The sequence below is a fragment of the Melanotaenia boesemani genome, chromosome 9 (genome assembly GCF_017639745.1).
Source record: "Melanotaenia boesemani isolate fMelBoe1 chromosome 9, fMelBoe1.pri, whole genome shotgun sequence".
Classification (NCBI taxonomy): Eukaryota; Metazoa; Chordata; class Actinopteri; order Atheriniformes; family Melanotaeniidae; genus Melanotaenia; species Melanotaenia boesemani.
This window is the reverse complement of record NC_055690.1, coordinates 20,878,485-20,905,657: the sequence shown is the minus strand read 5'-3', so window position 1 is coordinate 20,905,657 and position 27,173 is coordinate 20,878,485. Positions and strand designations below refer to the sequence as shown.

Sequence of the window (27,173 nt, the reverse complement as noted above, 5' to 3'; positions counted from 1 at the left end):
TTATATTGTGGTTTGGCTATTTAGTTGTATTTTAAACTAAATGCAAGAGATTCCTCTAAAGTCAATCAGGTAGAAAAAGGAGGTTCAAATGTGAAGTTTAACAGTTTTATTGTCTAAACTCTTGTAATTCCCAGAACAGTTTTAAAGACTTTATTTCTGTTCATCACCCTTTAAACCACACCCACGTAGATATAAATAGTTTGAGTCATAACATCAACCAGCCATTCGACTCAGACACAACAACAAACTGTAAGAGACCCAAAGATACCATGGAAATAGGACAAACCCGCGTTGAAGTCCCATCTTACCATTTATGGTCCATTTTCACCGCGTTCTGCTGCTGCTTACCTATCGGACTGTTTGCCATCAACTACTCCAACAAGGTACATAAAATTTCCTCATCCTCAAATTTTATTTAACTTAAACCTTTGCTCTTTTCAAGCACAAATAACAAATGTAAGTCGCTTGCAACATTATAATTTTGGTAAATCACAAAGTAAATATTATTTCAAAGTAGAAAAAAGTGGAACGTTTACAGCAATGAACTTTTGATGTAATCTACAATCTTTTTATGAATTAAATGTTATTTCCACAAAGCATTCATAGTAAAATGTAATCAGTTTAATTTCTCATATTTTTTTATGTTGTTTACCAAAGGTAAAAAAAGCTAATGCCAATGGAGACAGAGCTGCAGCTGAAGACGCATCAAGTACAGCCAAGGCACTAAACATCGTTGGAGTAATTTTGGGAATCATTGCTCTTATTGTTATCATTACCTTCCAAGTGACGAATGCAAAAAAGCTTCATTCACACTAGTAGGAGGATTGCCACTTCAGCAAAGCTCTTCTTCCCGTCCTCCACATGCAGACCCAGACAACAGAAACAGTTGTGTTGACATGCTTTTTCACATGTGCTTACCTACTTCTTTAAATAAGAAGGGCCAAAATGCCCTCTGAATACAAACAGCTTGTGTTAACCAGTGCCTATAAATCTGTGTATAAGTTGTTCAACAAGGAAGCTGTTACTGGTTTACAACTTTGCTCTTTTGCCGTCATGTGCAAATAATAAAAAAGAGAAAAATGAGAGTGTGGTGATTTGTGTAAAACCTCGGCAAATATAAATAAAACTCAATGGGAAAAATAAACATCACAAGGCAAAGACCAAGGCTGGGAATAAAAGATATTTCATACAAAATTTCTAGTGATATCTCTGCTTAAAATGGGTGTACATTAACTGAAAGTTGAGCAGCTAATTATAAAGGAAACCATTATGAACATTAACCAGACAACAAGCAAACTAACATTGATATGTTGGTGTTTTTGTCTTGTTGAGAGGAATTTCCCAACATACATAATACATCACTGGTTTATCATTCATGGGTTTTATAGAGGCTGCCTACATTCCAAACTAATATCCGATACATCATATAAATAGAGACTTTAATTTACAGGATGCTGATTCAATTGTTTATTTCATCCTGTGCTCTGCAGTAAATCATTTGATGTCAGTTACAGTGTTTATAAAGAAAAGTCGCACCCAATATGTACACTTTAATACTACAAGATTATAGCATTATTTTTTTACGAACGCTGATAACCATTCTTTTTATTTGAAACCAGAAATAACCAGAAATAAGGTTTGCTTGGGCCTCCACATGGATTTAGACTGTCACTGTCAATGAGTGTAGAAGCCATAAAGACTTGTGTTCACCCCATCTGGTCTTCTTTCTCTGCAGCCTCAGAACATCTCTCTCTCAAAAGTCCTTCAAGATGAGAAAACAGGGCTGTTTCTTTATGCTTCTTCTGCATTTTCTCAACCTGCTTATATAATCACCGACAAATGCACAAGAAGGAGCATGCAAGGAGGATCTCATTAGTCACGTTGTAAATACAATACTGACAATCAAAAGAAATAACAGTAATTTAAGCAATTGAACAGTCAAAAAGAAGTTAAAATCGTTGCTTTACAAAAAAATAATAAAATATAGTGAGTATTCTGTCCTTACATCTTCAGACAGCAGTCCTTTGCTTGGTTTACGGAGCTTGTGAAGCAGGGAGGTAGTATGGGAGTCTAGCAAAGCCTCCTTTAAGTCCCCCAGGGAGGGCTCCTGCTCCTGAATCCAAACACACAAATTGGTTTCCTGTCCAGAAGGTTGCATGCCCAATCTGGCCTGAAACAGCTCTCCCAGGCATTCCTGTAGAGTCTATGATACAAAATTAAACAAAATGAGAAAAAAAGTCTTATAACTAAAGATCTTAAGACAGATAGCACAATCATAATACACTGCTGGAACTTTTTGTTTCAGTCTTTGATTTGGTGGAAAAATCGATCAAACATCTACAATATTTAGACTTGTGTCAGCTTTTAGTCACTATTTGCACCTTGAAGAAAAGCCTTTGGAAAGCAGGACTGGAGTCGGAGCTCATGTCCTTAATTTTGACATGGGACAGACAGTGAAGTAACATGAGAGAGAAACCTCCAACTGACTGGAGCCTCTGACGACGGACAAAAAGGGTCTCCTCTGCCTCCTGTCAATACAAATCTCAAAGTTATTCTATGTACAAAAAACTATTTGCAGTATTCACTGATAAAAGACAATCTTGGGACCTTGTTTTATTAAATGTGCATTAGAGTATGTTGCCATTTTTTTAAGGATTTCACTTTTTTTAAATTGGTTTGCAGTTTTATGATTCATTACAGGTAAGAAAAATCAATGCTTGGTAATTCAGACAGAGTTGGAATACTTCATGGTATCTTTACCATGTAGTTGTATGCTAAGCAGATTAAATGTCTATGCTCAGTTCTGAACATACAGGGAAAATGAAATACACTTATATTGCAAAAATAAAGCAAAACTTTAGAAGGTATTATTGCCTCTTTGACTTTAACCATTTAATGTCCACACTGAGTAAAAAAAACAAAAGAAAAACTGTAACAAGTAGAGGTAAAGATGGCTTAATTACATTTACTTCCACAAATTTGTAATGAGATATAAGGATTGAAATTTCCTCTACCCAACAGCTGAACAGGACAGTAAATGGTTATTAAGAAGAAAACTTTAAACCTCTGAGAATGAAAATGAAACAAATACATCCTAACCTAACATAAAGAGCTCATACAGGAAGTGTGAACATTTGTGGGTTTTACTGACTGGAACAGAGCGCTATTGGTTTGACCTTTGTTGGTAATTTTGGTCACAAACAAGTAAAACCACTGCTAGTTTTTCCACTCATTGCTGCATAAGATTGTCCCATTTTTGAATATTCTAATCTATTCACTTAAAGTGGACCAGATAGTCATTTCCACTTATTATCTTGACTACCTCTAGAAGAGCTTTGAGCTCATCATAACTCCAAATAGTATAATTCAATTATTTCAGAATGAGGAATTTAGTGCAACAGCAGCAAAACAGTCAAGCCATAAAAGTAATAGAGTGAAACTAAAATTAATATATATATATATATATATATATATATATATATATATATATATATATATATATATATATATATATATATGTAGAAAATGATCTAAAAAAAAATAAAAGGGGAAATAGGAGAGGATGATGGGGACTTGTGAATGCACACACTTCAGTTTCCAAGCTACCACAACTCTGAGGAAAAGAAAAGCTAAGATGCAGCTGTGTGTCTCTGTTTCCTAAAATGCTCGTTACCTGCAGTTTTGCAACATTATGGATGTCATTTTTCGATCGTCACATATATATTTCTGTATACTTACATATGAATATTTGCAGATATGTGAAGTAACTGAGGCAGAAAGTATTTACATTCAAGATCTAAAAAGGTGATGTTTCTTACACACTCCCCAGCTGTTACTAAAGGCTGAGCTGCTTTCTGTTTGCATATAATGTGAGGTGGGTGGGGGTTGGTAAATGCAAACTATGGTTGCTTTTATTACTAATGCTCTCTGACTTGGTGTAGAAGCAACAAACTGATATTTTCTAATCCCCAGTGAAAAAATGTATCAATACAAAGTACTTAATTGACTTAGCTGCAATTTCACTACCTAAATATACCATTACTACGCTTGAAGAATTTAATCATAAAAAGAAATCTGGGGATTATGATGTAACAGTGGACAACTTCCTGTAAAAACCAAGTTCCTTTAGCATAAATATACTAAAACATGTGTACAGTATTTGGGCTTTGTAATGTACCATAGGTGCCAGGTGCCACATCATCGTTAGGGTGTAGCTTGTCAAGATCTTCTTTAAGTTGCTTTTTTTATTTCTTTACAGAGTTAGTCAGTTAATTGGCACAAATATTTGTTTATCTTGTTGATGCTACTAATGTCATGGTGCAGTCGGTCAATGCAAAGAACAAAATTTGAAAGTAAGTTTACCTGATAAAAGAAAGAATTTCTGAAAGCGTTGTTGAAATAGTTGTTGTCTGGGAGGCTAGCTGCTATCTGAAGTGAAATGTTTGAAGTCTGTTGAACAAGAGAAAAAGCAAGTCAAGTTTGTTTTAAACATACTGTGATTAATTTTATGCTCAATAGCATAGGCAATCAAGTTTAGGATAAAGATATAAAGTTGGCACCAACCAGTTTTAGATTGTGGAGTGTTTGCATCAGGAATAGTCCATGTTGGTAGACCAGGAATTCCCTAGGGCTGAGGACCGACAGGTCCAAAGGAATCAGTTCTCCCTCACATTCCCATTGAGCATCAAGGACATCTATAAAATTTTTACCTCTGCCTTGAGAAACACAGAGCATGATGACAGTGACTTAAGTTCCACATCACATCATGAGTCTGCTCTTAAAGAAAAGCCAACTGTATATAATGTACATCAGGACTGCGAAATGGGATTATTTGATCAATTTTTTAAATTTTCTACACAATGTTCTAGCCCATTTTACACCTTCTATCTATCCTATCACATTTAAAAAGACAAGGTACTCTAACAGTTAAATTTTTCTATTTTGAAATGGCTTTTACCTATAAAAAAAAATCACCCAATGTGTTATTTTTATTTTTATTTTTAAGATTTTATTGAATTTTCAATCAAAACAAACACAACATGCCATCAACCATTGGTGGGCTAGGCCCTACGATGGAAAAGAGGTGCGTGGACACAGGAAATGTCAGCAAGATCCCACCCAGAACGCTGCCAGAGGGTGCATACTTGCATACTCAATCACCTGGGTCAAATCTCTTGGTAGATATCTGAATATAGGAGACCAAACCTCTGTGAAAAATCCTTCATTACCTCTCACTATGGAACTGATTCTCTCATGAGGGAGCACCCTAAAGCTCTCCCTATACCATAGCATGGCAGTAAGTGGCTTGTCTTTAATCTAATTAAAATACATTTTCTGGCCAACAGAAGTAACTTGTCGCACAGTTTAAGCTGTAAACGTGTCAAGCTTATATGCTTTGAAGAAAGACCAAGAATAAAAAAGCTCTGGGTCTTAATTGCCACCTGAAAAATGCATCTCAATTCTTGAGAAATTGTGCTCCAGAACCTTCTACTCAGCTTGCACTGCCAGAAATAGTGAAAGTAGGTACCAACCTCTTTTTGTTACGATCTATTTTACCCAGTATGTTCTTATGCATGATCACTTGCAGGATGTGGCGATGCCTTTAACCAGGGCATACACCCCTTTGCACTAAGCTTTTCTTGTTTCAAGTTTTCACATGCACTGACTTTACATCAGTCCCCAGCACATTCATTCATAGCTGCCCCTGTGTATACACAGAAGAACATGGTATGTGTGTGCACAGCAAAAGTATGTAAAAAACAGCTAAATTTACCTGATATAGGGATGGAAAAGGATAATAGTTTGGGGTACAGTATACATTCGTTTACAGTGCTAGCAGTACAGCATAGCATTTTAGTTGGTTACTTCTCTTGGAGCCTATGTCAAATTTACACCTGAGGTAAAATATTTTTAAAATAAAGCATTTAAAACAAGAAACCCATGGGGTCATTCTTGCTGTGGGGTCATTCTTGCTGTGTTCGTTCTGTATTATTATGATCTCCACATATTCCCTGACTGGATAAAATGGTCAAGATTCTCATTTTTAAATAAATTAAACTTGTATTTAGGCCTCGTCCAAGATAGATAGTTCTTATTTACGATCTATGATCTGTTAACTATGCAAGTCAAACAAAAAAGGCAACTCAAGTTTTAACTTACCATGGATCTCTCCTCCAGTAAGCCCCATCTTACCAGCCCAGACCTTTAGCTGTTCCTCCACCCCCTTTAACAGCTGGAACAGAGGAGAGAGCTCCAGCAGCCTTGTCCACTGCACCTCTGGTGAATAGGAATAAATAAATTAATAAAATATGTTAAAGAGACACAACTCCTTATATTTTCTTATGAAACATGCATTATCATAATATCACCTGGAATAGTTGGGATGGCGATGTGTATAGACTGGGCAGAATCCTTCAATTGTTGGCTCCCTTTTTAGACAGAAATTTATTATTTCTTTCATTTATGTTATTACCAAAATCCTAATGAGAAAATTATTAATCTTAAATCTGTTTTATCAACTATTGGATGGGTCATTATATTCATGACGATTTAACCAATCACCTTGAAGACATTGTGCATCTGAATCCCAACAGTTTCTGCAATGTTTTACAGGTCATAAATGTAATCATAAACATATATTAACAAAGTTAAATGAAATTATCAAGACAAAACATTAAATTTATCAAGTTTATAGTAGTGTGCATAGAAAAAAAGGTCAACTATTTATCCTTTTTTGAATGTTTATGTTATGTTTTGCATATCGTGCTAACTCTTTTTTTGTTTGGGGTTGGACATGAAAACTTTTCCAAAAGACTGTTACCTTTTATTCCCATTCATGATCTAAAGCACATTACAGGTTATTGCCTCACAGGTAAAAGGGGTCTTACATTCAGTGTATTTACTCTGCCTGTCTCACCCGGAGAGTGAATCCCAGACAATGCTGTGTGTCTTTGTGAGTTGTGTGTCAGTGCTAAGCTGGCTTGAAGACTCTGAGCAATATTTCCAGGCTCCTTCAAACACTGGGCTGAGATTCCTTAAAAAAACACACACAAAGGAGCTATTTTCATAGAATAGTGTTCAGTTCATGTGAAAATGTTAGAGTTCTTCTTTTTAAGCCAACCAAACAACTTAAATGTGTATCTGTAGTAAATTCAGGAAGAGACATGGGTATCCAAGGAGCAGAAGACTTGATAAGTTAATCTGAGGAAGCAGGCAGTCCAGAAAATGGAAAATTCGAATTAAAACAGCTGATTATATAACGTGTAATGTGTTATGTGTCTTTCAAAAGTAAACTGATTTCTCTGAATCTACTAGCAGTGGAGTTTCAATCATCTTTTTATCAACTGAGGTCAAAATATCTGACAAATATTATTCAGAATAGCTGTAATTTGAATCAAATGGTTTACGTCTCTACAGATATGATGGAAAAATGTGACCCACTTACAGTATGTGTGTTTCTGATTCACATTGGTTATACACTGAAGGGGAAGTTTCAAACACAAGTGTGGGTTTGCTCAGCTCAGTGAAACCACAACATTTACAAAGACAGAAAACAAAAAGCACATTAAATGCTTCTTGTAATGTTCTTTCACATACACTATATACACTTGAACAACTCTGTTAAAAGTATTATTTCTCTTGCAATATTGTCAATTTAAAACAATATTAAAAGAGAAAAAAAACAATTAACCACTCATTTCATGCAGCAAGAGGGAGACTTGTCAGGTTCTTTTAGAGAATAACAAGTTTAGACTTTTGCTATATGGCAGGGATGTTCTTATATTGTATGGGTCTTATCATTGTATTTTGACTTAATCAAAGCCCAAGATAATATTAGTTTAAACCAGACTGTTTTTTCATCCTTAACCTGAATGCTAAACCATGGCAGCCAGACATATTTCCACTGTTGCCACAGCAGTGTGGAGATATGTCTGGTTATTTCATATTTACTGTTTCATTTCTTCCTTTTTTGTCAATCCATCCATCCTTTGTGCTTTGGCTTGTATTTTGCTTCTAATCGCTTTTGTCCCATGTCCATCTCTTCTGTTCCCACTTCCCTTGTACCAGTTCTGCACATCTGCTCTTTTCCAGATTGTTTCATGCCTGCTTTGTATTTCTCTCTACAGCAATGACTTTGCTGCTTTAATTGTGTGAGGGCTCAGGCTTGGATCATGAAGCATTTAATGACTCTTGTGCAGTTCAAAGCCATTAATGTAGCATTTGTTTATGTGCTTTCCCAAAGGACTTGCCCATTCTTCAGAGAAAGAAAAAAATGGAGATGTAACACCATAAAAAGTCCACTACCTCAGCATCCCATCTGCTGGTGAGAGAGCTATTTGTGAGATTAAGAAGCAGCTGCAGCAAGAGGCATTAGACTTTAGACTGAGGAAAGAAACTTGTTATGAACCCAGATCCTTCTTGCAAAGCGGAAGCAGCACTAACCACTACAACAAACTGTTTTCCATGGTGTCTTGTGCCGCACTTTGTTCTTTTTATTAGGTGCATTCTGTACACCCACACAGTTTCCATGCACTCAGTGAAAAAACATACCTTTCACTCCAGGCACAGAGGCTGTCCAGACTCTAGAGGGCATCTCCAAACAATATGTCTGCTTCGTTAACAAACCTAAAATATGTTAGAAGTCAGGCTTCAACCATAAATCTGTATACACACATGCACACACACACACACACACACACACACACAGATATATATACACAGCAATTCCATGACTAAAGACCAACATTACCAATTTATGCAAACATGTATTGCATTTTTAGTTAAAAGCTGATGTGCTACAGCAAATTATACTTAGCCAATGCCAAAGCACATTATATAGTGTATGTAGATAGCGTGTGGTAAATGTGGTACCACTGTCTGGCATTGTATCTGTTGCAGAGATGTGCTGACTGCAGGTGTTGGGGGAGAAGCTGCTTGACTGTTTTTCATCCAAGAGCTGATTCAGTCGTTCAAGCAGAGGCAAAGCTCTCTGTTGGAGCAAACCAATCCACTTCATATTTGGTCTATGCCTGCTGCAATGGACCAAACCATAATCCTTGAACCAAAAGTTCCCACACAGTACTGCCTATGCAGACAAGCAGAAAAAGGTAGATGTCAGGCAGCTATTACAAATAATCACCATTGGTTTTAACTTTGTTGAAGGTGGGAGAGTAAATAATGAAAAAATTGACAATATCTATCCATTTTCCTTCGTCATTTAGTTAGGCGTAATTGTACTCAGACCTGGGCTGTGTTGGCATGAAGTTGAGATAGTAGTCTGACAAAATGCAGCGAACAGAAAGCAGCTTCCAACTCTGTCTGTCTGCAATTACACTGCTCCCACAACTCTTTCTGTCTCAGCTCTCTGTCCTAAAAGTCCAAAAACAACAATCTTGTTATTTACATTTAGATTACATCTCACACCACAAATCTAGCATGAATGTTTAATTACTCAACTCTCCAAAGGATTTTGTGGCATACATTTTTCATGTGTGGCCGAACATGGAAGTGAACACTTGACAACAGCTGCGCTGTTTCATTAGAAAAAAACCATGAAGCCATTTTTCTGACCATTGCGTGGAGTTTTGTAGACCAGTCTCCTGCCTCTGTCGTCCTTTTTTCGTTTTCTTGTTGCAGCTGATCCATACACACATCCACTTTATCTAGGCCAGACATGAGTGCTGAGTGCCAAACACACTGCTGGTCCCATTCCTCTTCGTCACCTACACCCGCAGATGAATATGCATAACTGTACATGCTGCCAACCTGAATAAAAAATTGAACACTGGCATTATGTTAATTACTATCTAACTGAAGGATGCAATATGAGACTGGCATAATGTGGATCTGCTTTGGAAAATACTAAATGTAAAAGCAGTGCTGCTTGCTAGTCACTGAGATTTCTTTCTTGCTTTCCCTCATTCTCCCAGATTGCCAAGAATTTTACCCATTGTCAGGATGTGTAACACATGTGATGGTAGGATCAGAGCCAAGTAGGAGTGCTGAGATGCTTTCCTCTGGGCTTCAGTCTGTGCTGCATCTTGCATCTCCATGGTTGCTTCCCTCAGCCTCCCTGACCACTGGGCCTGCAACAGAGTACATGCTTACATTTATTTGCATTCTAGCTCTTACATTACATGCTTCTACATCCACTGCAGAAGTTGAAGGAATGAGGATGAAAAAATGCATGTGCATGCAGAGATACAGTAACTTCTGTATTTACTTTTAGGATGTGAAAGGCCAAGATTCATACATCTATATTCTTAATTTTCAAACAGCTTAGCCCTTTGGAATTCATCCCTGTGTTCAGTGTTTAGGCTGTATAATATGTTTACAACCACAAAAAAAAAAAAAACTCCTGCTCCTGCTGACCTGATAAGAGTTTGTGTCTGTGGCTTTGGTGAGACACTGGTGTAAAGCTGAGTCCAGATCAGTAAGAATATCTTCTTCACGCTGCCTTTGCTGCTGCCAGTAAGTGTTCCTCAAACACACTTCCCTCTGCAGTGCCTCTGCCTGGTATTGCACAAAACAAATGTACAGTGAACAGAAAACAACCAGAGTCGTCTGTGTGATTTCACTCAACAGCAAATTAAAAAGCATTGAATCCCTCATGTGCTCTATCAGTTCCACAAAATTAACATACTGGTTTGAAATGTTAAAAACAAGTTATGCCCACTTTAAAACAAAATTACCCACCTGCACACTGTCAAGTTGTTCTGCCATCATAAGCCAGTATGAAGCTGTGACAGGCACAATGATTTTTTTAACCACGTCCAGCCTTGCTCCAACCACTGGGGCTAACAGCCCAGTCACGGGATCTACAGTCTGAGACCCATAACGGATCGCCACCATTCCTGTAAAGCATGTAGTAGAAGCAGAATAGGAACTAATTATTTTACTATATAGTGCTTAAATTTTTGTTTTCTAAAAGCTTGTGCTGACACAGTACCTTTTCCATCTGGATCCTCCATGGTCCCAGCTAATGGTATTGTATTCCCAGAGTCAGGATCTATCTGACTACCAAGCACCGGCACGCTAAGACCAGATCCCACAGGGTCAGGGTAGTCCATCCCAAGTAGAGCTGGCACACACATGTCCGAACTGGGCAGAGGCATGTCTCCTAATTCAAATGGTGCAGACAAGTTTTTTTTTTAAAGGGTAACAAAATATATTATGTAGAAAGAAAACTAGTAATGTAAGTTTTTACAATATGTCCAATACATTTATGGCAACAACATTACATCTTGGGCTGATTAGCTATGTAGCGCCTATATGTTACCACAGGTTGTTTGGTTGCTTGTGACAAGTAAATGACATGAGGAAAAGAGGCTGTCCTCCTCCCAAATATGTGGCATTTGTACATGTAGACTGACACTAATTTATGACCTCTAGTGGTCTTAAGAGAAATTGTCTGAACTGTAAAAATGTCCATGCAAGTAACAGTTTTGTGGTTGTGAATTTATTTCAGCGACAACCACAAATGTTCTGAAACCCTAACCAAATAAAAGTTTTGGTTAGGATTACTGAACAGTTAGTGACTGAGAGCGGTCCTAATATACTGTGTTTACATATAACCAAAGCCGCCTTCATGACATCCATGAGGGTGAGCATTGTGAGGAAAAAAAGAAAAGAAAAAAATGAATTTTAGTTGAGACCTTGAGCTTTTAATGACCGAAATCATTTTTATTGCTGTGCAAAAAAAAAAAAAAAAAAGTATTTTAGTAAACATATCTATTTCAAAAGAGATGATGCTCTTTCACTGTCAAAGCCCTACTCATAATTCAATATGAAATTTTGTTGCTTCCAAAAGAAAAAAAAAACTCTTGATAATGGCATCTACAGCTATAAGGAAACATTCATACTATTTGTTTGAGTATACACTCACTGGCCACTTTATTGGATGCACCTTGTTAGGACCAGGTTGGACCCAATTTTGCTTTCAGAACTGCCTTAATTCTTTTTAGATTCAACAAGGTGTAAAAAACATTCCTCGGAGATTTTGTTCCATATTGACATGATAGCATCACATAAATACCCCACATTTATCAGCTGCACATCCATGATGAGAATCTTCTATTCCCCCATCCCAAAGGTGCATTATTGGATTGAGATCTGATGACTGTGGTGGACATTACAATGTTCAAGAAACCAGTTAAAAGTCATTTGAGTTTTGTGACATGGTGCGTTATCCTGCTGGAAGAAGCTATTAGAAGATGGGTGTTTTGCTTCCTGAATTAAACAAGGCTGAAAATCAAGGAACCATAACATATTAGAGATCATCACCAAGCATTGACATTTAAACACAACATTTAAAAAGAATTTCAATGTAACCTAAAATAATAAGGAAAAAGAGAGCCCTGGCCAAAAGTAACAAAAGATGGGAGCAGACTGCAAACCAGCCATACAATGTGTCACTGGATCTGGACTGCTCCCCTAGCCTAAAGTCCAAAACTAAAAGGGCCAGAACCAAAACAGGACAACTAGTAACTCCAAACTCAAAAACAAAGAAACCAAAAACAGCTGTAGCAGTATTGGCATTGCAGGTGGCCGCCAGGACACTGCCCCCTCTTAGCTTTATACCCCACAGCTAAAATTGAGACTCCTCACAACAGGCAATTTTTTCCAGTCAAATATGCTGCATACCGGTTATGAAAACAGTCATGAAAGTAAGTAAGAGAATAATGTGTATTGTATAAAATTTGATTCTCTGCTAAATTAACCAATGTCCATAATGTGAGAACAAACCATTTTTCAGATGTTTTCCTGGGTAACAAACATGCCAATTACCAAATTCTAGTTGTGCAACATTGAATTTGTCTAAATTACCAGCCAATTCACTTCTGTTGATCCTTTCCACACCTTACTTTATAAAACGTGTTTCCTTCTGGTGATTTCTTTTAATAATACTTTCACTCAGTGTTGCTGTGGTGTTTGTTTTGTTTAGCTTTTATGTCTTTTCAATGTCTAAAACTTAGCTCATGAACTGTAACTCAAATTTTCTCCAAAAAATCCAGTGTAAAACTCTCCTTAATGGGTCATTATGAGGAGCTTTGCCAACTTTGTCAGTAACAGGACATTGCCATTAATTTTTCATTAACCATTGAGCAGATTTATGGTGGCATTATACCAAAAACAAAATGAAAGGAAAACCTTACAAAAGGGGAAACATAATAATATATGCTACCTCAATAAAAGAATAATACTTTATTAAATGACAAATGTCTCTGATGCACACAAAAAATAGATTAATTGATTTGCCATAAGACTGGGAGGAAGAGGAGGGAGCATGATAAGCAGAGAAAAAGAGGCAGAACTGGAGAAATTAGAAAAGTCAGAGCTTGTGATGTAGTATCTAGAGAAAAAAATCTCAAATCCTTTTATCCTATAACTGGCATTTGCTCACCCAAAATTCCTCCATCTTGCTGGAGACCCATGGCCCAGTCCAGCAGCATCTCCAGTCTGGTCTGCAGCTGCAGCTGGCAGTGCAGGCTCCTTCCCCAGGCCTGCTCAAGCTCTTTGGTCACAGCAAGAAGATGATCTTGTCGACCATTTGCATTCTCATTGCCCAGATGGGGCTGCAAATGTTGTAAAGTTGGATCTGAACCCCACTCTTCGTTTAGAGGCTTCAGGATATCCAGTACTTTGAACATTGCTGCCAGGACCTGAAACCAAAGTCATTTCAGGTCAAAGTCATTTTGTTCATCAAACATTGACTGAATCACATTCCAAGTATTTTGTAGCATCAAATCATTTGAGTGAGTACGGCTGCAGTGAGTACTGCTTTAAGATAAACTTTCTGGTCAGATTATTTTATTAAAAACTGTTTTCAAGATTTTCAAGAATCATTTAACCACATGGTTTGCTGTTGTGGACTGCCTGCAGACCAAAACAATATCATGAGCCACACCTCCCTCTACCTTTGGGAAATGTGACACATTAACTTTATCCGTGGTCTATCTTTTTATATGTACTACAATGCAACAAGCCAATTAAGCACCTTGCTTTCTAGTAGAGTTTGGTAACCTCCTGCATTTGGAACCAGCTGTCCAGCCCTCATGCTGGCCCCTCCCACTTTTACCATCCGTCCACTAAGAGGTTCCAGGAAGGACTCGGCCAGCAGGACTCCACCTACTGGCAGCACATCTCCTTCACAGACACACAGAATAAATTTATTTGACTGTAGAATTAATCTGATGCAGGTTTACTGGGTAGTAACCAGTAGCACTAACCTGTTACTGGATCTAAACTGACCCCAACAGTAAGCACAACATTCCCCGTCCGGGAGTCCAGCATGGGATAACCAATCTGTATGGGTTGTGGAAGGTGTGTTAGCGGACAGGTATGAAGCCGTCCCAGTGGGTACACCAATCCAGTCTGTGGGTGGATGGTTACGGCCAGAATGGGAACCAGAACTCCTGTCTCTGGATCTGTCATGGGAATACCCAGCTGGAGCTTTTGGCCCAGTCTGAGGCCTTTGAGCCGAGCACTGGGAAGAGGCTGGTCTGAGTGGCAAGAGGTTGGGTAAGGAATGAAAGGAATAAGGGGCCTGTCCCATTTTCTGTTGTCACCTAGAATAAAAAATGGGACAGATTAACTTTTTATCAGAGGTCTGTTCCTGGAAACAGTTAGTCATTAATTTGAAAAATGTAGTGCAGTAACATATTTCAATGTTTTATATTCACATGGTGTTATAGAGTACCTCTATGTAATCTTAAATGCATGCAATTATTTATATTACATTAGAGTGTTAACATTTCACTTCTTCAGTGTCCTTCCAGTTAGGCATGTTATACTTTTACTCAGGGAAATTTAACATCCCATGAAAGCATGAAAATTCATATTCATCAAAGACATTCATTTCCACAGGGAATTTCCGTGTGATTAATAATTGTTAACTCCTGTGGTCTCCTGTGGGGGGTACTCCGGGAGAATGGAGTGCCGGACTCGCTTGTACGAGCTGTCCAGTCCCTGTACGACCGGTGTCAGAGCTTGGTCCGCATTGCCGACAGTAAATCAGAATCGTTTCCAGTGCGGGTTGGACTCCGCCAAGGCTGCCCTTTGTCACAGATTCTGTTCATAACCTTTATGGACAGAATTTCTAGGCGCAGCCGAGGTGTTGAGGGGATCCGGTTCGGTGGCCTCAGGATTGGGTCTCTGCTCTTTGTGGATGATGTGGTTCTGTTGGCTTCATCAGGCCTTGATCTTCAGCTCTCACTGGAGCGGTTCGCAGCCGAGTGTGAAGCGGCTGGGATGAGAATCAGCACCTCCAAGTCCGAGACCATGGTCCTCAGCCAAAAAAGGGTGGAGTGCTCTCTCCGGGTCTGCAATAGGGTCCTGCCCCAAGTGGAGGAGTTCACGTATCTTGGGGTCTTGTTCACGAGTGAGGGAAGGATGGAGCGGGAGATCGACAGGCAGATCGGTGCGGCATCTGCAGTAATGCGGACTCTGCATCGGTCTGTCGTGGTGAAGAGGGAGCTCAGCCAAAAGGCAAAGCTCTCGATTTACCGATCGATCTATGTTCCTACCCTCACCTATGGCCACAAGCTGTGGGTAGTGACCGAAAGAACAAGATCGCGAGTACAAGCGTCCGAAATGAGTTTTCTTCGCAGGGTGGCCGGGCTCTCCCTTAGAGATAGGGTGAGAAGCTCGGTGAGCCAGGAGGGGCTCAGAGTAGAGCCGCTGCTCCTCCACATTGAGGGGAGCCAGATGAGGTGGCTCGGGCCTCTGGTTAGGACACCTCCTGGACGCCTCCCTGGTGAGGTGTTCCGGGCACGTCCCACCGGAAAGAGGCCCCGGGGAAGACCTAGGACACGCTGGACGGACTACGTCTCTCAGCTGGCCTGGGAACGCCTCGGGATCCCTCCGGATGAGCTGGTGAATGTGGCCAGGGAGAGGGAAGTCTGGGTTTCCCTGCTTAGGCAGCTGGCCCCATGACCCGACTCCGGATAAGCGGCAGAAAATGGATGGATGGATTGATGGATGGATGGATGGATGGATGGATAATAATTGTTAAATGATTGATTTCTTTATATATATATACACATATATATATATATATATATATATATATACATACATACACACACATACACAGAGGAAGCCAACAAGCACAATTTTATCAAATTATGCCACATTTACTTCAATCCTACACTATCAAATTGGTTCTAATTATAACAGGGTAACATTCACTGTAAATTCTAAGATGTGACTTTATTTGTTAGCCTTGAAGGTTGTTATGTCCTCACCCGGTCTATTACCTCTATGCTTTGTTGTTCAAAAGGTTTGCAAGAAAATTAGACAGGTCTATATGCGTCATGTCAAGAACTTTTAACACCTAATAATAACACAGGAGGCCATGGTGCATGAGTCATAAAATTGCTATTGACACTTGAATGCCTCTTGATAGTGGTCTTGCAGTGGCAGGGTGATGATTCTCACTTAGGGTGCTAGAGTTTCAGATCTCAAACAAGCCCCTGTTTCAGAAAAAAAATGAATGGCGTGGAAGGGCGAGGGATTATGTATTATGTAACAAAAAATTCAATTTAAGGGACGCAAGCACAGACTTGTTGAGAGTTTTGTCCTGCAGCTTACTGTGCTATTGAGGGCATTGTTAAAGTTTTTACTAACAGCAAGGTAAAAGCCACAGAGAAGTGTTAATTTTCTGAGCTGAGTTGACTTTTGTTACAGATTTCAGTAAATAAATAATTAAAATCTCATAGAATCTTCTCAAGGGCTGAAACTGTTCATGCCAACAATAATCAGTACAAACATAGTTTATTTTTAACTCTTCAGTTGAATGTTTTTTCTGTCTTTAGCTAATGATTTTTTTTATTTCTACATATACCATAACACACACCTTTCTTGTTACCTGTACAAAGGTCAGTGGTGAACACTAATGTAGAGCTGGAAGGATCAAAGGCCACATTGCCAGTGATGGGCATAACTCTGCCCGTCTGTGGGTGGATGAAGAACTCAGGTGGTACTGCCATGGTGTGGCCACTGCTGAGTAGCATATGGCTGTGAGGATTTGGCCTTATGAGGCCCGTGACTGAATCACAGTGGACTGTACGAGAGACTTGCAAAGACCCATCAGGACCTGAAGTGAGAAAGGAGAGGGAATGATTGTGAGAAACCATCCACCCAAAATTAATATGATGATTTCAGCTTAGCTACACAATGTAGGTAGACATGGTTTTTATGGTGAAATGTTCAGCAGCAGGAAACACCAGTACTCCATCAACATTGTGTAGAAATTTTATTTAGTTTTCTTTTTATTGCAGCACACTTCTTAAGCAGTAGGTGGTGTTGTTTCTGTAAAATTCAGGAAGCCATCTCATGCTGATGCCATTCAACTCACCAAACATGTCATCTTTGGTCAGAACAGTTCCGGTGTCGGGGCAGAGCAGCTTTGCCCCCGTGCCCTCACCCAATAAACCCCATGCCCCCTGACGGCGGCACTCTGCAGACACCAACTCTCCCATTCCACCTACAAGGGATGTTAGCTTCTGGGTGAAACTGCAAATGTCAGAAAACAGATCAAAGATGAGGTAGAATCTTTTAGCTTTTGCTTGACTACATGACTATAATCCCATTTGAAAACAGATCTTTACATTTGCTGGTGCAGGTCGCAGGAGGGCTGGTTATTGTACATCTTGGACAGGAGTCTGGTGCACTCTCTGAGCTGACACATAAACATACTGTAGACCCTCTGCTTGGCATGTTGCTCTCTACTCAGGACCTGGAGAAAACCAGTCACAGCTGATCCCGTTGTGCTCTTTGCTTGTGTAGTTATTATACTTTGGCTACTTTGAGATGCAAGAATTTAGGAATTTTTGCTGATATAAAACAGTACTGTGCAAAGGTTTATATTTTACTTCCAAGCAAACATTTTTGTAATTTTTTTTTATAGAAATCTCAAGTGATAGATCTCCAGGCTTTCTGAGGAGGTTTTCTTTTGATATTCACTGCTTTAGTCCAGTACTTGTTCCTGATCATTATCAGATTAATGTTTTTTGTTTGTTACCTCAGCCAGTACTGACCTGTTTGATTCATCTGAGCTTAAAAAAGCCCCCTAACTTACAAGATGAGCCAGTATTGTGTCAATATGTACCAGAAAACTTTTAATTTTAAATTTAATTTTTTCTTTATTTCTTTTTTTTTTTTTTTTATTAAATTGCATCTTTATGCACCTTTTTACCAGCAGTCTGGAGAATAAATGGACCATTTGTTTCCATTTTTTAGTTGCATTTACACAAAAATGCCAAAGATAACACAGTTTGACAGGAATAAAATCTTTTCTTCCAAAATCTATTATTGCACTAACACGATCATTTCTAAAGAGACAGCAGAAAAATTTACATATCTCAGCGCATTGTGCAATGAGCCCTTAAAGAATTAGAGGGATATGGATAAGTGGGTTGGAAAAAAAAAGTAGTAAGTGGTAAGTCCAAAGGTCTACAGCAAATGAACAGGATTAGAAAGTGATACCCTTCAGAAACTCCAGCCGAGAACTGACCAGAGAGATTAATTTGGCTCTTGAGACAATTTATACTGTTAACTCAAGCTACGTCAGAAATTGTGGCTGCCATTCTAAGGAAGAGAAACAGAAAGAAAAGGCTGAAGTATGCCTTAATGACACAAAAACTGGACTGAAAATCAGAGGCAAGAAGAGTGATGAGTGCTCCCCAGAGCCTTGAGCTCAATTTTTAATAAAGCAATGAAGGATCATAGTACAAACTCTGTTTTTGTCTGATATCCTTGATTTTAATATTTTAATATATTTGCACTAAATTGTTGCACCAATTTTCCATTTCCCTGGAGAAATTGCATGTTCCTGATTAATTTTAATTTAACCATACTTGGAAAATAAATTAATCTTATACAAGTGACAGCTTTTATGTCATTCGATTTATTTTTATTTGTTACTGTTTTGTCTATTCTTTGTATTTGGTGAGATTTATACATTTTACTTCTATGATAGTATATGATTCAGTGTGATATAAACCTGCAGCTGACTGTCGAGTAAAGTCCTCAGCTGTGATGCCAATGACTTTCGTCGGACCACCTCCCTCTCCATCTCTCTCCTCATCCTCTCGTAACCCTCCTCCACCCTCTCCTCAGCTATCATCCGTGGGTGGAGAAGCTGCAATTTCTCAAGCACCCCCTGATATAGTTCCTTTACCTGGATACATGCAAACACACACTGAGTAGAAAATCATCATTAGAGGGTATAGTAATTGGATCTTGTCTAATCCAATTGTGATGCATCTAACTAACATGCACGTTTGCACCATCTCTTCTTACAGCTTTATTTCAGTTGTCCTCAGGGCTGTAACAACAACCTTTCTTTGACACAGCATGCAAAAGGGGGGAAAAAACATAGGTATTCACTTGTGATTCTCAATCTGTTTCTATTGACTCACTTTATCATTGAGACATATATTATTACAGGTCAACAGCTGATAAAAGAAAACAAAGGGGAAAAGAAGACATGAGATATTGATCTAGACCAGCGCTTGTAGGAAATATGTAAATACGCATACAGACATACATACATGCATTCTTTGAATCTTTCTCTAATACAATGGCATCTGAATTCTGGTTTCAAGCTGAGATGATAAAAATTACTCAAAGAAGAAGAAGACAATAAAAAAATAAGATAGATTCTGATTTCTTTTTTTTTCTTTTTTTTTTTTTTTTCGTGCCTTTGCTATAAAGTCAATGTACTGTCTGAGGAAGTTCCTGCATATAGTCAATATAACCTCAGTTATCAGTTTCTCGTTAGTTTTTGTGCAGATTAGATAAACAAGAAAAAAGTTCTGGATTGGTAAATTTTAATAGTGTTTTAAAGGATTTGTTATCTCTAGAAAAAGCAAGGTTTGCTGTTTTCCCCTGCTTCCTGTCTTTATGCTTAGCTGAGAGACTCAAAGGTCTACATCACAACCTACTTGCATAATTGAATAGTTGAATTGCATAATTGGATTGAATAGCCCTATGCATGGTTTCTCATACACCCATAGAAACCCTTAAAGGTTATATCTGGAGACACAGTTGCATGCCATCTCCAAGTCTGAAAAAGACATGTAGTGTTTGACAAAATTTCATTCAATCTCTTATAAGCTGGGCTAATTTTCCATGAGCTAGAACAAAAAAACACATTGTCCACTTAAATTAATGGTTTGTAAAATGGCTAAAGTCTCCTCTACAATATGTTTGCTGACACCTGTGGCTAAAACACATCATCCAGTCATGGATTTCAGTTTTAATAATGTTACTGTGGGATGTTTTCCTGATATTTGGACAGTGCAAATAAAAGGCACATTATGCAAACTGCTGCCTAAAGCTTTCTACTGTATTATATTATTCACAAACTCCTCATAAAACAATGCACTGGGCATGAATAACATATAACAATAAATCAGAAGGTTCCTACCCATTCACCAGTTCTAATTAAAATGAAATGACATGCAACAAAATGTGTTTAAAGGAAAAAAGGTGGTATTAATGAGTCCTTTCACACACCAAATGTTTATTTTGCATATAAATGAATAGCTGCATACCTCAGTGGTGAGCTTCCCCAGCCTTGTAGTAACAGACAGGCTTTGTTTGAGTAGGAGACTGTAAAAGGTGTTGCTGCTAAATGCCTCCAGATCCACCTGGTGTTCATAATCCCAAAATTCTTCCAAAGCATCTGTGCAGACTGTTTAAGATCATAAAACACAAAGAGACAGAGAAAGATTACATGAATATAAAATGTATTTTAAATCCACAGCCAAATCAACAGGAGAAATTGGAGGAGCAAGTATAAAGTGCTCTAAGAGGGAGATCAGTGAGATGCCCACCTTTGTGCATGTTTTGATGCAACTGGTCTAATATTAATCTTTCATGTGTACTTCTGTTAATGAAATAACATCTGAGGCTGAACAAAAACAATCCCAAGAAAAAGCCCTTTTACATCACTCTTGGACTGTTTTGATTTAACTACACGTGATGTCAACTTTCTCACATGAACAGTAATTGGTTGGGTGGGAGCAACCACCCTAAGGTCACTAACATCGTTACGTCACAGGCCACAAGGGTCTTCAAAAGTTCCCATGTGTTTATATAGTATGTGTTATGTGTGAACATTGCAAGTGCATTAGCTGACTTGATGCATATCAAGTTTAAATCTAAATTATGCAATGCACTGGGCTTAAGGCTTTTAAATCCACATTTATTACTAGAATAGTCCACCTGGCTGAATAGAGTCTTGCGTCATTCTAGCTTGTTGTTTTCGGTGAGTCTTCCTTAGTGAGATCACCCTTGAACCTTTTGATGCGTAGTCATCCATCTGATAAGCCAACTGCAACAAGCGATACCGCACTTTGATGGGGTCCTTCTCAGGCCATCCATATTCACGGAACAGGATCTACACACGGGACATTTCTGTTTCTGTGATACACTTTTTTTATTTTTTTCCTTTTAATTAAAACAATAATTAGAACATGACTGTATATTGTACCAAAATGTGTAAACTGACCAGCACTGTCACACATAAACAGAGGATGACCACAGCACCAAAAACCAGTCCTCCAGTCACCAGCCAGTCCGGCTGAAGTAACAAATCCCGTCTCCTGTTGATTCCCATCCTGGTCACATGACGAGGGATGGTAGGGAAGAAGGGGCCAGACTCATAACACTGACCACCTGCTGGCATCACTCGAACATACTGAGAATAAAAAAAACAGTAATAAATGACAAAATCCTGTAGATGCATCATATAGAAGGTCAGAGAGCAGAAAGTGAGGGATATTTCAGAAAATTTTAACCTTCAAATGATTTGTTTTGTTTAGTTTAGTTTAGTTTTGTTTTGTTTTCTTTCGTTTCGTTTCATTTCGTTTTGTTTTGCTTATGTTTTTTGCCATTTGTTTGCCATGTTTAAAATCCACTGATGGATCACATGTAATTTGGAGTGGTTGATGAGATTACAAGAATTTGTAACAAAATAAATGATAGTTACGTTATCGAGAATTATTTGATCACATTTTGATTACTTTTAAAATACGTCAACAAAAATGTGATGAAAGACACAGCACAATATATCTGTATTAGCAGTTTGTTTTTGTAAGCATAATTCTGTTTAATTTATTCCAGTTTATGTATGTTTTTCCACTAAGGTTATAATTATTATATATAATATTATATATTAAAATGGTTTTGCAAAGCATCTAGTATGCAGGTGAAAGGATTTTTCTGAGGAGGACGATATTAGTAAAAAGCAATTGCTCGTTTAAATAATAACTGTACCTTTATTGCTCATATGATTTTAAATCTAGTTACCAAGTGTTTGTGCTGATGGCTGCTTAGTGTGAATACGTAAACTCCAGGTTGGCTGAAATCCAACGAAAAGAAGGCTGGAGGAGTCCAAGACAGTGTCATCTCTTCTTTTAACAATCTAAATGGACCCCAGTCAAAGTCACTGTTTGTGTTGTATAGGTTGTAACTAAAAAACATAAAGAAAAGATTTAGGCGAAGCAATTAAAACAAATCAACACACAGATTCATAGCAGAATGATCGGTATTGCAAGATGAGTTTCTGACTTACTTGTCATATTGTGGGTAATGAAGTGTGTTGACAGTGAACAGTAAAATATCACCCAGATGGAGACATGTTGTTGGATTCAAGACTCCAGATAAACTTGACTCCTCCATATCACTCTCATCTCCTCTCCACTTCCTGGAGTTAATGTCTCTTCCCCCATAACTGGTATTTTCAACACTGCTGACCTCATGAAAGAAGTCATAATCTTTCTCTGAAAATTAGCAATGCAGCAACTTTACTATCAACCTTCCTCCTGCAGTCAGTTAGTTTCCATGTGTTCATAATTTTTATGCATTTGTGTTTCAAAAATATGGACTTTGGGACAAACCTGCTGAGCTCTGAAAGTCCCACTGTGTGGTGTCAGGAAACAGTTGTTGAAGCTCTTTTGGGAGGCCGCTGAGGACACCGAAGAATCCACTTTCTGCAATCATACAGAAAGAAGCGAAACAGATGGAAACACGGGGGACATGGGTGAGAGAGGAATCAGGTGCTGAGCAGGAAGCTCACTGTGTGTTTGCCTGTAATTGTGTAAAAGTGTGTCCCCACCTGTTGTTTGAACAATGTACACAGGACGCGAGGAGTTAAGATAGCTGTTGCACAATAGATTCTCCTGGGAGTCCCCCTGTTTGAAAATCGTCTCAAGCACGATGCCTGAGACCCTCGACACCTACAGACAAACAATAACAGTTTGCTGTTACTAGTTCAGCACAGAACAGGAGACACTTTAAGAGCTTTCACATAGCATTGTTACTTAAACTATTCATTATGACACTTTCTGTGGGAATTCATAGTCGATATGGTGTCACAATTAAAGAAAAACACTGTAGGGTTTGTTTTGTTTTGTTTTGTTTTTTTTTTTTAGTTTTTAATTTAAAAGATCGAAAAGAAAAGATAATGAGCTTTCTTTCCACACGTTTTTACAATGTGTGTAAATCTCTTTCATTGCTCACCTGATTTTCATGGCTCCACACCAATTCAGTGTTTCCATCTGAATGACACTGGAGCTCCAGTTCACTAGCTAGCTTCCTCCTGCACAGGCCACCACATGCAGCTCTGCCAGAAGGCTCTCTGCAAATACACAGACCCAGCTCTCCATCATAACCACGGTAGTCCTCCTCAGCTTGACACACCTGTAGGGAAGCAACCGATGCAAAGCCAGTTAGCTGAAAACTCTTGACACATGCTATGCAATAAAGAGTAAAATTGTTTATTGAGCTTATTAAGACTGTACCAGATAAAAATGGTAAGCGTCATGGAGTAAAGGGCAAAGACATCTAGATTGTACTCATTACCCACGATGATTATATAGTGTGTTTAGTCAGTATGTTCTGTAAATAGACCTTAGTTGTCTCACATGTCTACAGAATGAGCTTTCTATCTGATTTCCTATTGTGAAAGATAGACCAATTACCTCTGCCCTACTTCTATTGACTGCATCGCATTGTGATAGGATTGCACAAGGCCTGACCTCCTGTCTGCAGTGAAGCGACCACTGATATCTGTCAAGGCAGTCTCCATATTGTGTACGTGATTTCCCGTCTCTGCAGACACCAAACAGTTGTTGGACACACAAATCTCCATTGGTGGTGGGTTGATAGCTGATGGTACACTGGCATTCTCCATCACTGGTCTGCAGAAAAGGTGATGGGGTACATTTCATGCAAAAGTGGTCATTTACCTATTTAAGGTCAAAGTAAGATATACAAAATAGTGAACCTTTCTAGACATTTGCTCCTTCATTTATTTATTCTTTTCTGAATTTAGTATATTTAAAATTATTTCTCAAACACTCATGCAATAGCCAAAAAGGAAGTTTCATTTCCTTTATTTCAAGCTGATGAAAGCAGACTTCAGCACCAATTCAGTTGCACCAGGCTGAGAAACTAAATCCTGCTTTGAAGTAACTTGATCTAGAGCTCTTTAGCTGGAAGCTACAGATTGTTTGGTGTAGGTTTTCTGTGAGACAGAGAGGAAACTACTCATGTGACTATATTAATGCCCACACTGCATCCCAGAACTTTATTGTGACACACAAAGAAACGATAAACTCTTTTTTGCATTGATGAAACAATCAGTTTATTTTGAGGGTTTTGAAGAAAGTGGGTAACAATACTTTACTGTCTACTGTTTCAGATAAACTTCCTCAAAGTGGATAATGAACAACAAACATGAACAAAACCTGAAAGCTCTGCCCTTCTCCCAAGCAGGTGCACGTGTCCTCGCCAGATAGAGGCTGCTGAGCCAGAGGACCACAGGGCAGGGGGCCATATAGCCCTGGTCGAGGACAGTAGTGGTGAGGAGGACATTTCAGACAACTTTCTATAGACTCAGCCCCAACAGTTGGCCCAAAAGTCCCTTTAGGACAGGGGACTGGAGTGAGGCTGCCCAGCGGGCAATAGAAACCTAAGATGTGTAAAATATCCTACCATGAAATTTAATAGAAACATTTTCTTGTGTTTGTTTTTTATTGTTGTTGTCATAATATTTAAAAAAAAATATTGCTGAAAACTTTACATGCAGACAAAAAAAGCCTACCTGGCCGGCAGGGTGGCCTCTCCTTGTTATGATGGCTGAAGTTGTTGTGTTGAGCCAAGGTTAGCGACAAGGGAGCAAATAACCACCATAGGCACCCACACCACATGTGCGTCATGTCAATGCCATTGTTAATAAGCTTACTTACTGGAGCGAAAAAACATTCAAACTCTTAATCCATGATCCCTGTTTTGCCAAAACCAAGAATGAAGATTTGATGAGCATATTCCCTCAAGAAAAAAAAACTTTCTCCTATTCTGCAATTATCACCTGAGCAGCCTGTTAATATACAGAGTTGCAAAGTATGTGATAGGCTACATAGCTGGCATAACTTTCAGTGGGTCTCTGAATGATTTATGAGGCCTGTAAGGTTAGGTGACAGTGACAGTGGAGTGACTGCTTGCTGGAAAGCAGCAGGGAGAAAAAACAACTGCGAGATGCTGCGAGATCACCTTACACCATTTGTTCTTCTCAATTCGCCCATGATACTGAATAATGATTTGGCTCTTGATGTTCATCAGCACAGCTTTGCTTTAAAGGGCACCACATGTGTTAGAGCAGCATCTGAAATCGTTTAGACATACTGTATCCTCAGATATAGTGCCTGGTATTATGCAATCCTTCTGCTGCTACAGCAGCTCAACGAAATAATCCTTTGTAATAAATGTCCATCTATGTTATACACTCTTTATCCTATAGAGTTATGCAGAAGGTTGAAGCCTCTGCAGCTGACACAAATTGAGCATACATTCTCTTTATATTTCTTAGCAGTTTGGATCGAAATACCTTAGAGCTCTCAACATAATTTAAATAATCATTTATAAAGCGACATGTATTTGATCAAAAGATGCTTTTCTTTAAGTAATTTCTTTTCTCAACCTTCAATTAGCAGCTGCTTTTACTCTCATACATATGCCTGTGCATTAAACCATTTATTTCATGTAAAAAATTATATGAAAAACCACCAGCTAATTAGTGTTAGCCAGTTATTTAACACAAAAGTTATGTGCTGACTTGTGCAATGTAATATTCTCTACAACTATAAACTGTGACCACATACGGTATGGTAATACTTGCCAACTGTTCAACAACCAACTTATCAGTGCAGAAAGCAGTCAACGGTGCTGTTTTCATGTTCACTCGCCAAGGTCTTACTCCACTCTGTTGTTGTAGTGAAATAAGTGCTGGACTTTGGATAACTACAATAACCTACATAGAGTCTTTCATCATGGTAGCCATGGACTTTCATCCCCCATTGACGACTTGTAACTTATCTAACTGAACAGGAGTCAACTTTCACCCACATGTTCATGTCAGTTGTGGCAAAACCTTCACACTGCATTTCACAAAGATGATCGATCTTAGACACAACATCAAATACAGGAAATATGGAAACCTTTTATCACCAACAAAACAATTAGAAAATATTGCATACGTACAGAAATCCTACCTTGTTTTGCAAAATGTAGGCATGCACTGAGTTTGGCATAATCGGCAGTGTTTACTTGAGTTGTTTTGAGCTACTCTGTTCTGACAAGCAGATCAAACATTCATATGCAAACGGTTGATTGTCAAGCATCCAAAATGAAAATCAGAGCAGTGTGAGCTGATCCAAAAACCTGATTCTTTTACAGCTTTGAATTTAAAACAAATGACATAAACTCACTCCACATCATACCTGATGTTTAAGGAAAGGAAGAAAAGTGAAAAACTGTAAAAAGCGGGAAATCCTGCCAAATTTCTTATCTGACTTTGAACATACAAACTTGAACTTTTTGAACCTTACCTTCTGCCATTAAACTTTTGCCTGGTTTCTATCTTGTCATTAAGATGATGAAGCAAAGAAACTGTTGATTTAGCACCTGATATTAATCATTACTATAAAAGCAAACCTGTCTTGTTTTGTCATATGACCAAATAAAAAAACTTTCTCCCTTTGAGACTCTATAAGTGTTACATCCTTATCAACATGACACAATTCCTTTAAAGCAATGTGCCAATAATTCTCTGAAATTAAGTTTTATGAGGGCTACACAGTTGATTGTATTGGCATGACCTCACT

General features: G+C 38.5%; 1 protein-coding gene across 10 annotated transcripts; it reads right to left on the bottom strand.

Moving 5' to 3' along the window:
• Positions 1-1,426: 1,426 nt before the first annotated feature.
• si:dkey-103g5.4 lies at positions 1,427-27,153 on the bottom strand. 10 transcript variants are annotated; one of them, XM_041993968.1, is made up of 34 exons: positions 25,115-25,850; positions 24,759-24,982; positions 23,991-24,209; positions 23,530-23,709; positions 23,126-23,246; positions 22,908-23,000; positions 22,583-22,790; positions 22,318-22,480; positions 21,518-21,706; positions 21,232-21,406; positions 20,559-20,698; positions 19,004-19,180; positions 17,610-17,737; positions 17,357-17,514; positions 16,856-17,095; positions 14,229-14,567; positions 13,997-14,145; positions 13,403-13,661; positions 10,949-11,119; positions 10,696-10,853; positions 10,372-10,512; positions 9,947-10,085; positions 9,571-9,722; positions 9,244-9,369; positions 8,872-9,085; positions 8,551-8,625; positions 6,917-7,033; positions 6,369-6,428; positions 6,160-6,276; positions 4,564-4,715; positions 4,363-4,449; positions 2,382-2,528; positions 2,006-2,203; positions 1,427-1,820 (listed from the first exon to the last, which is right to left on the bottom strand). In XM_041993968.1, exons 1-34 carry the CDS (start codon positions 25,227-25,229, stop codon positions 1,707-1,709), a joined length of 5,445 nt encoding a protein of 1,814 aa, XP_041849902.1. In that variant the 5' UTR covers positions 25,230-25,850; the 3' UTR covers positions 1,427-1,706. The 10 variants fall into 10 exon arrangements, with proteins under 10 accessions (XP_041849902.1, XP_041849903.1, XP_041849907.1 ...); XM_041993969.1 differs by having other exon boundaries at positions 1,427-1,817; XM_041993973.1 differs by having other exon boundaries at positions 1,427-1,762.
• Between the last annotated feature and the right edge of the window lie 20 nt (positions 27,154-27,173).